At 38.9% G+C, this 15,316-nt stretch overlaps 1 protein-coding gene across 8 annotated transcripts in view; it reads right to left on the bottom strand.

The window, feature by feature from the left end:
* Nucleotides 1-15,316, bottom strand: part of FBXO38 (F-box protein 38) — a 79,441-nt gene that overhangs the window by 50,438 nt on the left and 13,687 nt on the right. For all 8 annotated transcript variants that reach the window (XR_011389800.1, XM_051844376.2, XM_008255213.4 and 5 more), the window contains 2 exons: nucleotides 7,643-7,828; nucleotides 1,458-1,591 (listed from right to left, as the gene is read on the bottom strand). Coding sequence is in view for 7 of the 8 variants with exons in the window: in XM_051844376.2 (XP_051700336.1) it covers nucleotides 1,458-1,591; nucleotides 7,643-7,770 (262 nt within the window). In the remaining variant the exon portion in view is untranslated. The remainder of the gene's footprint in view (nucleotides 1-1,457; nucleotides 1,592-7,642; nucleotides 7,829-15,316) is intronic.

Below are 15,316 nucleotides of genomic sequence, written 5' to 3'. Positions count from 1 at the left end.
GATGATGTGAGAATCCAAATCATGAAGTAGTATTATGGAAAGGATCAGTATTGGAACTCCAGGGAACAGGCAAGGGTAGTATTAGTGAGCAGTTAGTATGATCTTCTTCTAGGCTAGAGATTGTCTGCTTTGATTCTTTCATATTCACGACAGAGACAGTAAGCCTTGGGCTCAAGGTATTTACCCCAGCCTAAAAGTTAGCCATGGGCAAACTCTCTGAGAAGGGCCAGAGATGTCACTGCTAAGATCACAGCAAGTGTGATCCTGTTTGTTTCTAGGGTGCATTAATTCCGTCTCCAGAATGTCTGCTGGCCTTACCTCTGCTAAAGAAACTATTGTATGGAGTAAGAACCATTTTCACAATTCCCTAAATTTTTTCTTTCTTGCTATAAATGATCATCCTCTTAAATAAGATGAATCCTTTTCCCTTAGGATGGCTTTTCAAAGTTTTTGAAGACATCCCTGGTTTGCTTCGTTCCAAACTAAATTCTAGCCTTAGGTCTTTTCAATGTTTTTTACAAGTTATATACTGGCACCTATTCTGGTCAAAAGTTATCATTTGACTGATTCTTCTCTTGAAAGGCTAAAATACTTCCAAGTGCACAATATTCCAGGGTTTGTTTATTCCACAGAACAAAACAATTTATTTCCTCAGCCCTTCACTTTTGTTAGGGATTTCTTTCTTGTCCCCCTCAGTCCTGTCTCATTATCTCCAGACACTGTAGAAAAAGGATGATTAAAAAAGACAGATTCAAAACTCTTGAACAGTGACTACTTTCATTAATAGATTAATGTTTAAGGAAAAAAAGTCTTGATTGGCCTTTCATTTTTATTTTTCCTTTCAGGTACACTTTGCTTATTAGCTAAAGTCATCAGCTTTCTCTTCCACTGGTTTCTTCATCTGAGGTCATTATGGTAAAGTGACTCAGTTTTTCACCTGCAAAGTCAGCGCCTTATTTAAGAACCTCTAAGGCCTAGTATAGGCTTTTAAAAAGTGCTAAAGAAATGAAAATTCTAGAAGTGCAACTACTGGGGCCTATTATAACAGTTTTCCAAAAATAGGTAAATATTTGTTTAAGTAAGGGAGTGTAGTTAAAGTGTAAAGGAAAACTATGATGAACAATGTTACTACCTTCCTTACAGAATAAAAACCCTTCCTTACAGAATAAAAAACACACATATAGTTAGTCAATCAAGGACTCAGTAAGTGTTCTTCAGTCACACATTTATGCAACAGGCTAAAGTAGTTCTTCAAGCAGAAAATTAAAACTGCAGATGACTAAAGCAATATAGCTTCAGGCAAAAATGCACTTTACAAAGCTAAAACTACACAATCTTGCTTTTCTACAGACAAAGTAACTTAGAATGCCTTTCTCAGGACAAGTAAAATATTACAGGATCAATAATACTATTTTCCAGTAGTGCTCTACTGCACCTTACAAGCTAAAGTCACTTACCACTTGGCATGTATTCCCACCACCGCCCTGCACAGAGATCCACAACCCTTACAACTCTCAGATACAGCGTCACTGCTTCCTTTAGCTTCCGTGAGAGACATTCCATACACATGATATCCTGCAGAGGGAGGTACCTTTGTGACAAGAAAGAAACTCATATTTATCAAATGGGTAAGTACTTTGTTTTAGTAATAAGTAATATTTTCCCTTCCTCCATTGCCCTACAACTCAAATGAAAAAAGATCTTAGGAACATTCCCAGTATTTTACAGGTAAAAGGTCATTAAGCTTTTTCACTAAAAACAAAAAAGTGAGCTAATATTCAAGAATCCAAATAAAGTATTGAGCTCTCTCCAAAGGTCGTTTGATTAAAATCTGCTTTCTTTTTAAGTGTTCACAGAAAATTAGTTTTAAAAATAACCAAGTAATACAAAAATAAGGAAAGGAAGGAAGAAAAAATTTCAGTGCATTTTTGGCTCTAAGGGGCACATGAGAAAGAGTGAGCAGAACTGGCCAATCTGAACTAACACTATTTCTTTTTTCTTTTTTTACAGAATCCATTTCCTTTAGAAACTCTCTTCTTCCTTTCAATCATCCCCTTGCTCCTTGACACTCTATTTTTTTTTAAAGATTTATTTATTTATTTGAAAGTCAGAGTTATACAGAGAGAGAAGCAGAGGCAGAGAGAGAGAGGTATCCATCCACTGGTTGACTCCCAATTGGCCGCAACAGCCGGAGCTGTGCCGATACAAAGCCAGGAGCCTCCACCAGGTCTTCCCATGTGGGTGCAGGAACCCAAGTACTTGGGCCATCTTCCACTGCTTTCCCAGGCCATAGCTACATTGGAAGTGGAGCAGCCGGGACTTGAACCAGCACTCATATGGGATGCCGGCACTGCAAGAGGCAGCTTTATCCACTATGCTACAGCACCGGCCCCGATACTACTATTTTTGCTGTCAACAAATATGCTAATTTTATAGCAATCAATTTTATTTCCTACATCTTTTACCTTGAAGGTCACATATAGATAAAATATATTGCATAAGGGTTAAGCAGTGACACTTCATCTGAATTACAACTTCTTTGTCTCTGATCATATTATCTCTTGCTTCCTAAAATTTTTCATTAACCTCTATTTTTGTTCTATTTCCAATAATATCAATACATATTTTGAAAGATCAGAAAATCTCATCTTTCTCTCTCACCACCCTCACCTATATATTTTTTTTAAATTAAAAGCTACCCTTTACCAAGCTTGTATGGTGTCACAAACACTGTGCTGTTCTATTTCACAATTACCTTACAAAGTTACGTAGCTTGTTGCTGTTTGCCACACAGCCCTCTCCTAGTCCCCTTTCTTCCCCATCTCTGCCCTGCTATGTTCCTTCCTCTGGCTAACAGCTGACTTTGACCAAAGGGAGGCACCAGCTGGAGAGCTGCAGGGGGCAAGCTGCCCTTCCACTGTAGCTAGTCCCTTAGACGAATTCAACATCCCTTATTGGTTCTGCAAGCCCTGTAAATACTCCCTTCTGAAATTCCTGTTGAGTGTATTTCTGTTATCTGCTGAAATTGTCATTGATATAATAGATACTACAAGTGTTGAAATGGACTCAGAAAAGTCAAACCAGCCAAAAGTCACAGCCAGGTAAGTGGAAGAAAGGGCAGGGATGTAAACAGTTTGTTCTGACTTAAATTCCTAGAAATTATGCTGATCCTAAAATAAAAGTCCACTTCTGTGTGCTGAACATTTCTCCACTCTATTTCTACCTCCAGCCCTCTTGCTTTCCCTTTAAAACTACTTAAATAAGAGAATCCAATCAAATCCATCAAAAAAGCACTACTGTTGCCTCTAACCACTTTCAGCCTCTGTAATTTAGATATAAGCAGAATAATTTCCAGAAACTACATGACTACACATTTTATAAACAATAAAAATATTGAATTTGTTTTCTTAATCAAGTTTTGGCATTTTTCCTACATAATTATTATTTGAAATATTTGCCTGAATTAATATTATACAATATTCAAAAAGTTCTTGGAAAAAAGGAATTAAAAGTTTATTTTGGTACAAAATATTTTTGAAATCCATGCAGATTTTCATAATAGGCATTTCAATGAGCTTTTTGAAGACTTCATATTCTCATTAAATAAGAACAGATCAGCAATCAAAAAATGAAGATTATTATATATTGCATTTTCCCAAAGAATAAGAAATATATTTTTTCTTCATAGTTATATGAGGATACTTCAAAAAGTTAGTAGAAAATGAAATTAAGTAAAGTTTGCTTCGGTGCAAAAAAGTTTTGAAACCATGCAGCTTTTTCTTTTCTTTTTTTTTTTTTTTTTAAGATTTATTTTATTTATTTGAAAGAGTTACAGAGAGAGGTAGAGACAGAGAGAGGTCTTCCATCCGCTGGTTCACTCCTCAAATGATCCAAACAGCAGGAGCTGCGCTGATTCGATCCAGGAATCAGGAGCTTCCTCCAGATCTCCCACATGGATGCAGGGGCCCAAGGATTTGGACCATCTTCTACTACTTTCCCAGGCCATAGCAGAGAGCTGGATCGGAAGAGGAGCAGTCGAGAATAGCAGCGCTGGGACTAGGGAGCCGGCGCTTCAGGCCTGGGCTTTAACCCACTGCGCCATAGCGCTGGCCCCAAGCTTTTTCATAATATGTATTTTTCATGAGCTTTTTAAAGACTTCTCATGAACACATGAATTGATAAAATGTTTTTGCAACAAAATGAACATAATTTTAATTCCAGTTTTCATGATTTTTGGAACTATTCTCGACTAGCCAGAGATGTCATTCAAAAGCACATCATGTCCTATAACTACCTTTTAGAAAAGATAAAGTAGGCCGGCGCCGTGGCTCAATAGGCTAATCCTCCGCCTAGCGGCGCCGGCACACCGGGTTCTAGTCCCGGTCGGGGCGCCGGATTCTGTCCCGGTTGCCCCTCTTCCAGGCCAGCCCTCTGCTGTGGCCAGGGAGTGCAGTGGAGGATGGCCCAGGTGCTTGGGCCCTGCACCCCATGGGAGACCAGGAAAAGCACCTGGCTCCTGGCTCCTGCCATCGGATCAGCGCGGTGCGCTGGCCGCAGCGCGCCGGCCGCGGCGGCCATTGGAGGGTGAACCAACGGCAAAAGGAAGACCTTTCTCTCTGTCTCTCTCTCTCACTGTCCACTCTGCCTGTCAAAAATTAAAAAAAAAAAAAAAAAAAACAAAACAGAAAAGATAAAGTACAAGAGGTACAGTTAAGATTAGCTTTCTTTTAAGGACAGCCAAGGTTTTTCCTATTTCATGAAAAGATACCAGGTAGTTACTACACCACTACAACATGAGTTCTTAGGTAAAAACTTTAGAAGTCTAAAAATAAAAAACTCAGTATTTACTTTTAGAATAAACATCTCATACCAGGCTCAAGAACTCAGCTCAGCTCATGGTTCTTACACATTCTGCCAAATTGTTGCATATTTTCTTCATTCTAACCAGGGGTTGATCCTTCTACTGGATTGTACATACACCTTCCATTTGACAACTGAACTGCAAAATGTTATCTGATTTACTTTCAATTTAAAAAGCAGTCCGATTTGTTAATAAAACATCCTAGCATTACTGAATCAACATCTAACATCCATCCCTAGAAACAACTTTACATACCATATCTGGAATTCAGTTGTAAGAAAATAAGCACTTTTGTTTTTCTCTCCAAATGGTTTACAAGTCTTGATATTATCACTGAATAATCTACCCAGTTTTTCCTCACTAACATGATAACCAACTATAGCATAAATTGCATCTCCACATATATTTAAAGCCACATGTTGAGTCTATGTTTGTTTTGTACGACTCTGACATCAACCCTTATCTACTATGATTTAGAATGTATTTGAACATATGACAGGGCCACAATCTTATGAAAAATTGTGAATATTCTGACAGATTTTTTTCTTACCAGATGAACAAACAGTATCAGTTTGTTATATTATTTAAAAAAAAGTCTGTTTTTAATTGGAACTTCTATTCCTAGACAGAACCAAACTAAAATCACACAACACAACAGAATAAACTGCAAAACACATTAATAAAAATTTCTATTAGAAAAGAAAAATATAGTGCCCATAGTTCCCTAAAATAACTTTATCTCTATTAAAAAGCTTCACGGCTGGTGCCACGGATCACTAGGCTAATCCTCCGCCTGCGGCGCTGGCACCCCAGGTTCTAGTCCTGGTTGGGGCACCGGATTCTGTCCCGGTTGCTCCTCTTCCAGTCCAGCTCTCTGCTGTGGTCCGGGAGTGCAGTGGAGGATGGCCCAAGTCCTTGGGTCCTGCACCCTCATGGGAGACAAGAGGAGGAAGCACCTGGCTCCTGGCTTCGGATCAACGCAGTGCGCCGGCCATAGCGGCCATCTGGGGGGTGAACCAACGGCAAAGGAAGACCTTTTTCTCTGCCTCGCTCTCTAACTCTGCATGTCAAAAAAAAAAAAAAAAAAAGGCTTCACATTCAATATTCAATAATTTGTAATAATTCAAATTTCTAAGAACCTCATAAATAGAATATTTCGAGGCAAATAATAAGAAATAACTGAAAATCCAGATGCTTAGAAAAGTTAATTTAAAATGTAACTGAAATGAGAAAAACCAGAAAAAACTCCAGATGTTAGACAAGGAAAACAGAAATTTCATGTCATAGAAACATTCAGTAGAATAGGCAGCAGTGACCAAAATAATCACTATGAAGACAACTGTAGCAATATGAAATGTCAGACATAATGATAACCATAAAACTTACTAAGCATAACTGAATTTTTATAAAAGCACCTTTATATCTATTATTAGTCCACAGCTAGTAATGATGGACCTAGGAATCAAACCAGGATCTAACTACAGAGCCAAAGCATCTTTGATTTTATTTCAATGGTACAAATAAAAACAATGAGTCAAAGAAGAGATCAGTAGAAAATATGACAGGTTGTTTTTACTGTTGCTGCAATGTAATTTGGGTAAAAATATAATTTTTGGGGGTTGGTGCTATGGTATAGTGGGTAAAGCTGCTGCCTACAGTGCTGGCTTTCTATATAGGTGCTGGTTCAAGTCCCATCTGCTCTGCTTCCGATCCAGCTCCCTGCTGATGGCCCGGGAAAGCAGTAGAAGAAGGTCCAAGTCTTTGGCCCCTGTACCCAGGAAGGAGACCCAGAAGAAGCTCCTGGCTCCTGGCTTCAGATCAGATCAGCTCCAGCTCTTGTGGCCATTTGGGAAGTGAACCAGTGGATGGAAGACCTCTCTCTCTGCCTCTGTAACTCTGTATTTCAAAAAAATTAATAAATCTTTAAAAAAATATATATGTACATAAAATTTTTTAAAGTTTGTTTTTGGGAAAAAGCTTTTTTGTGTGTTGTGTTTATTATCAGAAACCAACTTTATGTGATGGATATTATTTCACAAAACTTTCATTTCAGTTGCTGATATGTGTATACTGGGCAAAATGTGTTTTCCACCGAAGTTGTGGTCCAAAAAAGTCAGAAAGACCACCTTATGTTGTGTGCACATGGCACTGTTATAATCACAAAAGTCAATAAAAATTCCAATCAGCCTAGAAACATACTCTAGGAAAGGGTTGTCCAACAGAACTTTCTGTGACAAAAGAAGCATTTTCTTTTTTTTGACAGGCAGAGTGGACAGTGAGAGAGAAAGACAGAGAGAAAGGTCTTCCTTTGCCATTGGTTCACCCTCCAATGGCCGCCGCATAGCGCTGATCCGAAGCCAGGAGCCAGGTGCTTCTCCTGGTCTCCCATGCGGGTGCAGGGCCCAAGCACTTGGGCCATCCTCCACTGCACTCCCTGGCCACAGCAGAGAGCTGGCCTGGAAGAGGGGCAACCGGGACAGAATCCGGTGCCCCGACCGGGACTAGAACCCGGTGTGCCGGCGCCGCAGGCAGATGATTAGCCTAGTGAGCCGCGGCGCCAGCCAGCATTTTCTATTACTATTCTGTTATGTCCTATATGCTAGCCACTAGCCACAGGTGGCTACTAAGCATTTGAGATAGAGTAAGTACAGCTGAAAAACTGGGTTTTTCAATTTAATTTAAATGCCACACATGTTTAGGGGCTACCACTGAGTCATCACAGCTCTACGGTTTGCTCTCATACATCCCAGGTAGGTAAAAGTCAATCAAACAAAACTTTACCTAAAAATATGGCAAAGTACTTCATGTGACAGTTGATTCATGTAGTCTTTTGTTTCATCTGATATAGTCTCCTCTGGGATTTCATTACTCACGAGGCAAGTTTTAACACTTTTCTTTCGCGGCCCCATTGCTGCTGCGTTGTCTCCAGTATCAAAATCTTCCCTCGTTTACCTGAGATCAAAACACCTAAAAAGAAAGCAAAGCACAGACTAAAGCAGCATCCCAAAGTTAAACACAGAAATTATCCTTATCAAACTCTAGGTAAAATAGTGTTCATGTTAAAATACAAACACAAATGAATAAAAATACCTGTTTCATGCAAAATATACAGAACATCTTTTTCTGAAGACCAGCTGAGAATACACATATGCACTGTTTACAATGAGTAAAAGTCCAAGAGAGTCCTGTCTTCTAATTTGTATTCTGTTGTTTACTTGCTAAATTTCTCTAAGTGTATTTTTTTAAAGATTTATTTATTTATTTGAAAGTCAGAGTTACACAGAGAGAGAGGAGAGGCAGAGAGAGAGAGACAGAGGTCTTCCATCCGCTGGTTCACTCCCCAAATGGCTGCAGTGGCTGTTTCCCACGTGGGTGCAGGGGCCCAAGGACTTGGGCCATCTTCCACTGCTTTCCCAGGCCATAGCAGAGAGCTGGATCGGAAGAGGAGCAGCCGGGTCTTGAACTGGCACCCATATGGGATGCTGGCGCTTCAGGCCAGGGCATTAACCCACTGCGCCACAGCGCTGGCCCCTCTCCAAGTATTAATTTCAATGTAAAGGAAGATCATTAAACTGGGTAATCAAAACCTTCTCTTCTAGCTTTAGATAATTCTAGAAATACTCCTGCCACAGAAGGCAAAGCGACTCTTGGGCTCTAGTGATGGATCTACCACAAATTTACTTCTGCGAACATAAATCAACCTTTAAAATTCTTCATGTTGCCACCTAGAAAGTGACAGGTTAAAAGTATGCCGATGGGTCACAGATTTCTTTGTGAATCTGATAAAATACAGATCTCCTCTTCTAAAAATAAATATACAATAAGGAGGGAGAATGGAACTACCCTTCTCCCTTGAGGTTAATTCTCTTTTGTATCACATGTACAATTTGTTTTTAAAATAAGGTTTAATGATGGAGGGAGGAATGGAGGAGAAGGAAGAAGGTCAGGTGAATTAACTCCTAACTGGTTCTTTTGTTTTGTTGATCAGCACCTAGTTTAACACCCTGATTGTCAAATTGTCTGAGAATAAATATTTTAATAATAGTGACCAAGATACAGAATAGCTTATATGAAATGTTGTCCTCCTTAGCATTGACAACTTTGTAGATGGAGGAGGTGACATAGGTTGACAACTGAAAGGAGGCTCAATCATATATTCACACATCTATTTTGAACCCCTGTTGTGTGTACAGCATTGTGAACAAAAGATCCTGAAGGCAAGCAGAAACAGATATCAACCATGCAAATAAGTTTGGGATTACAAAGAGAGGAAACCATTTAAAGAAAGTAAACACAGAGGCCTGTGATGTGGCACAGCAGGTCTAGTCATCACCTGGGACACCACCCCATACGAATGCTAGTTCGAGTTCCAGCTGTTCCACTTCCATCCAGCTCCCTGCTAAAAATACCAGGAAAAGCAGCAGAAGATGGTCCAAGTTCTTGGGCTCCTACCAGTGGATGGAAACCCTCTTTTTGTCTCTCTCTGTAGTGCTACCTTTCAAATCGATAAATTCATAATAAAAAAAAAGCAAATACATCTCTAAAGCAGCAAATAGCAAGGGGACCTAAGTCACTGACAGTTTCCTAAGGAAAGGACAATTAAGCTTACTTCTAAAAGAAAAACAGGAATTAAAATAGCAAAAAGGGAGTAGGGAAGGAAGGAAAAAAATCTCAGTGGTGCAAATAATACTATCTGGATTCTGGAAGGATCCTAGCTCTTTCAAGGAACTGAAATCAAAGCAAAGGTGTTAACGTACAGAGTATGATATGAAAATGGGAGTAAGAAGAGGCTGAACCTCTAGGCAGGCCCTTAATCCTAAATGTAATAGGAAACCACCACAGCCACCTCAGCAAGGGAGAAGGGCACCAGGTGGCCAGGGATTGCTGAGGTATGGGAGTCCTGGGATTACTCAGCTTCAGCAATAAATGCATGTCAACTACAAGGTTAAGTAAATCCTTTTTTCTTATGCCTGTGTTTGGTTTCTTCTTCCTCAATGAAAGGTCATTTGCTGTTACTTCTAGCAGGTGTCAAAATGTTTGCCTCTCCCTGCATCCCACTCACACCCCAAACACACACGCCCTAATTTGTTATTTCTAACTAGCTACAGCTTGGAAAGCCAGAGAAATAAGCTTTTAGAATTGTCATGTGGATGCCAATAAACAGGTATCTCAAGATGCTCCTAAAAAAAAAAAAAAAATTCTGCAAAGAGTAGGTACATAAGCTATAGTACAATGAATCTGTGAAATCTACTTTGGTTTTTCAGAGGCTTACTTAAATATAATGTTCACATATTGGCAATAGACCTCTGGAGAAATAAAGTTTACACTCAGAAACCACTCACAAAAGTATTTACACTCACATGCTTCAGATTATATCACTGTCTACCTTTCCTAATTACTCCTCTCACCTCTCCAGATGAATCTTTCCATCTTACGATACCTCCTGGAATTGCTGTAAGGTTACTGTGAACTTTTAGTTACTAAATCCAACAGCCTCTTTCAAGGCCTCCCTTATCTGATCCATTTGATGCACAGGGTACCTTCTTTAAAACCCTCTCATCCTTTGGTTCCCAAAGTGATATTTCTTCAGTTATCTTCATTCCTCTACAACCAGTGCTCAGTCTCCTCTGCCAAGTCATCCACAAGTGTCCTTGTCCCTGGGCAACTGTACCCATTCCGCAGACTACAGATAGCACAAATAAACTTAAAAAACAACAACAACAACTCTACCATCTACCTCTCCTGAAATCTGACCTTTATTCTCTCTGCCTATCAGAAATCTTCACTTCAGTATCTTGAACATCCTTCAAAAATATGTTCAGAGTGAACTCTCTTCACAACCGTACCCACTTCTGCAAAACAGAAACACACACACAGAGAACTTGTTTTCCTTGCCATGGTTCCAAACCATTGGTTTTCCCAAATTAGAAACCTTGCCCAAATATATCCTGATTTCTCATTTTTCGTAACCGCTTGTTTGGCTATTTTCATCAATTTTACAATTCTGTTCTTACATTCATTCCTGCTGGCTTTCAAGAACTCTCTCCATACCTATATGAGGTACTACAATAATTTCCTAAATAACACCCACCACTGCCTCTCCAGGGTCTACACCAAAGTCTACCACACAGTAGGCCTAACAAAAATCCTAAATAAAATGCTCATCATAACATACTACATATTGAATCCAGATTTATCTTTCAAAAATATTCCTCTAACTTTACATTCTTAAGTCAAAAATCAAAATACAGCATATGGCACACATTTCTGAAAGGATCTGGGACAAAATATCAACAGCAGTTATTTCTGGGGAGTGAGAATAGAGGTTTAGAAAGAGCAAGAAAGAAACTTCACTTTGAATTTTTCTGTACTATCTGAAAGTTTTCATTTACTATGAATATTTTTATTTCTTAAAAACAAATAAGCCCACAAGGGATCCTGCTTCATAGAGGACAAAATCCTTCCCATCTGGTCTCAAGCTACCTTTCCAATCTCATCTTTCAAGCCCTACCACTTGCTCCTTGGTACACTCAGTATCTTACCAGTTCCCTAAACAAACACAGGTCTTTTATTTGGAATATGCTATTAACTCTAACTGGAATGGTGTTCTCTTTTCTTTTTTGCCTATGAAACTATCCTGCCTTCAAAACCTAGTTTAAATGTTAAGTCCTCCATGAGCTCTCCCTGTGGGGCTTAGCATACGCTTTTATAGCTATTTCTGTAGTCTTTTATTGGTCATGTTTCTGCCAGGGAAAGGATTTTAACTCTTCAATCTCTAAGTGATAACAAGCCCTTACTCATAATAAATTCTCAAATGCCTGATTTATACAGATCCACCAATCTTTCCATTATTTTTTATGCAGCCAGTAGCTTCAAGGCTGCTACTGAGAACCATTGCATGCTCTTGTGAACACTCTCCCCATGAAAGCATTCAAATAATCTCAGCAACAAGCCTGTAACTCAGGGAACAATGCAATCAGGTTTTACTCCATTAAGGACACCGATAACAGTGACCCTACAGCATATAAAGTGTCAACAAGACTAAACTAGCATAGACTGATCATTCTTGAATTTTCATATTTTAGCCTAAGTTTCAACTTTAAGAACCTTGACAAATCTTCAGAGATCATGCTCTTAACTCTTAATCCCTTAAAAAGCTTTCTTAGCCTTGTTTCCTTTTCTTCTTCACTAAAACCACACCTCTTAATAACTTAACACCATACTCTTATGAGTCTATATTTGATTATTCCTTACTATTTTGCAGTGCTGTGATTTTGTGTCAGTTGCTTCAGTACATAAGCTACATTTAAATTTTTAAGCCAAATAGCCTGTATCCTAAATATTACTAAGCTTCTAAGATATTACTTGCTTAGAACTCAAAAATATTTATTCTCAAACTTGATGTTATCCATTGAACAGAGGTTAGGTCTCCAATAAACCCACAAAAACCTATTTAACCTTCAGTATGTATTAACACTAATCATCAAAAAAGCCCCAATTAGCAGGACTAACAAAAACTTAGGAAAACTGTGTATTTCTCATATCATGTCTAGAACTGAAAAACTGGTCTTGTGGTCACCTGCTTGGCAGATGGAGTAGCAACTCCCCTGCTCTAAGCCTTTGATGGGGAAGGGACTTACCAGACAAACACTGGGGAAAAGGACAGGATCTCTAGCTTACAGCTAGGAGGTTGACCCGTAAGGAGCTACAACCAGGAGAAATCCACCAGCCTGTCCAGTCCAAGCAAGTATCTCTGGACTGTTCAGGATACTAAAAGCTTTCTCACTAAAGGACTCATTTATTTTTCTTACTCTGCTCAATCTTGATAAAGGACAACAAAAGTTGCTTCATCTTCATTAAACGAAATACCCAGTAAGGCCAGAATTCCCTCAGAAGAAAACACCATGCAACTCATGCTAAGTCCCAAGTGGCAATAATGTCTCTTAGAGCTGCACCCTCATTCTTAATTGCTTTTCCTTTTAATGGGAAGAGAGCTAAAAGCAAGTCAGAAAAGTATAAAAGTGCCATGACCAGTCTTCTTTGACTTGCTTTCTTCTCAGCTCTTTTCTGAAATACCACCATACCAATAAATACTCAGCCATCATTGGAGAAACACCATTAAGTTAGGACCAAAGCAGCAGAAAACTTAAAAAAGAGGAAACAAATTCCAGTTATCAGCATCAGAGAAAAAAAATGAATTGGAGGGGACCTGGTAGAACAGACAATGGATGGTGAGGAACAGGTGAGTACAAATATGTGAAAACTGTATTTTCCAACACCAGGTGTTATTAGGGTTATCAAGTTCTAGTGGCTTAGACTCTGTATCTCAATGACATGTCATTCTGATAAATTACAGAATCCAAAAATGTTAAAAGTTGAAGGGGCCTTCAGAAACTACATAGTCACACTGTCCTTAATATTGTGTGGATTACAAACCGATCTGAGAATATGATCAAAGTGGCACCTTCTCGCCTCAGTCTCATGTAAACAATATTACAATTCAGGTGGCTCAAATAGAAATTAAAGCTCATCCAGAGAACCTTATCTAAGACTGGCTCCTAAGTTTTCAATGAGAAAACAGAACAACACAGGTAAGTTGCTAAGTTATTAGCAACTACATAGTACTGGCTACATAGTACTGTCAGAGTTCTGAGTGAGACTCAGATCTCCAGCCTCCAAGACACACCCTGTCATCAAGTAGGTCCTCTGCCACTGCAGCTGTTTCCCTGCATTCCAGAGCTATGTCCCAATGTTTGGAGATGGGCTTCTGGATGCTCTGATAGAACTGCCTCTGACTACACCCACCTTCATAAATTAGCACTTATGGTCCATCTAATTTAGGCTTCCGCAGAGTATCCTATAGCCACCTTGGATCACTCTACCATCATTCTGTGGCAGCCTATTTAGCAGACCTTAGCCACAGGAAGCACTGCTTTTGTCCTGGTGTCCCAAGCACATTCTTAAGCCCGAGTTCTTCAAAAATAAGATTTCTCTATGCAGTGCTTTACTCTTCCATCCTGCCGGTTCAAATCACTTTCTCATCTCAAATAAAACTATGTCTCTACTAATTTATTTGAACTGCTCCCCAAACTACCACTATCTTTTAACTCTTAATACTCAAAGCTGCCTCTAACACTTACACAGAAGCACCAATATATCCTTGCTTACAAAATTGAGTTTTCCTTTTAATCTTTTATTCCTAAGGGTTTTAACACTTATGGGTCATAATTCTGACAATAGCTGATACCCGAAAAACCCGATCTCCACTCCTTTACTCTCCAAATCCATCACAACTAAAAATCTTCCTATACCTATTCTATCTTGTTAAGATCCTCCTCCATCTCCCAACTTATTCTAATTACTCCTTCCCTCGGATCACATCAGATTCTATGGAACATGAGCCTGTCTCTTGCTAGCACATTTCTTTCTTTCTTATTTTTTTTTTATAAATTTCACAGAGCAGAGATAAACCAAATTACCTTACAACTGACCAAGAATTTAGGGATCTTATAAAGTTTTCACAATTTTGAATAAATTTCTCATTCTGTATGTAATCAATGACAACTGCCTAGAAAATCTCCTTTTCTTAATTAATAGCATCTTGCTCCCCATGATATTTCTTGAAGTCTCAGAAGGAAATAGTGCTTTTACTGCATTTCCTACCTCCGGCATTCCCATTTACTACAATTCTAACTACTTTTCATTATCCTTGCCAAAAATAACCCTCTGCTACTTCACATTTCCCATGTCCTCATTGATCCAAAATGGTTGGGGCTTCCCTGAGAATGCAGTTCACTAGACATGTAAATATTAAGTCACCCCTTCTGGGATTTTGGGACATTGTCTCCACATGCAGTTTAGAGTGAGACTGCAAAAACTGTCATGGAGAAATAGAATTAAAAGGTATGTTTATTTTGATGCAAAGAACTTTTAAACCTATGCATAGCTTTTTCATATTACACATTTTCCATGGACTTTATGAAAACTCCCTAGGATTCTGACATACGGGCAAAGACATCTGCTACAATGCTATGATTTTCTGCTATCACATATAGTTGCCCTTTGGGTTTCTAAATTTTTTTTTTTTAAGTTTCTATTGGCTTTAGCTTGCTCATATCAAAGTAACCTTGCACCATCGTTAAATTAATAGAATACTTTATCTATTCCCTAACCCTCTAATATCTAAAGGAATACCACACCACATCTACTGAGCAGCTCACATTGAAAAAAAAATTATTGTGCTGTAAAGAATCTAAGAATCATGTAAGTCAATCCTTCATTTTACAGATAAGGAAAGTGGCCAGAGAGGTGAACTGCTTGTCAAAGTCCAGAGGAACAGCATATCAGTGCAGAGGTGAGGATCTCCAGGTCCTCAACTCCCGTTCAAGTTCATTTTCATTTCACTATACCAATGTTACTGTACTAAACTCGAGTTTTTCCTTTTTCCTCCTACAC

Source organism: Oryctolagus cuniculus, chromosome 6 (genome assembly GCF_964237555.1).
Source record: "Oryctolagus cuniculus chromosome 6, mOryCun1.1, whole genome shotgun sequence".
NCBI classification, from domain to species: Eukaryota; Metazoa; Chordata; class Mammalia; order Lagomorpha; family Leporidae; genus Oryctolagus; species Oryctolagus cuniculus.
The sequence above is the reverse complement of the archived record's forward strand: the minus strand, read 5'-3'. Positions and strand labels throughout refer to the sequence as shown.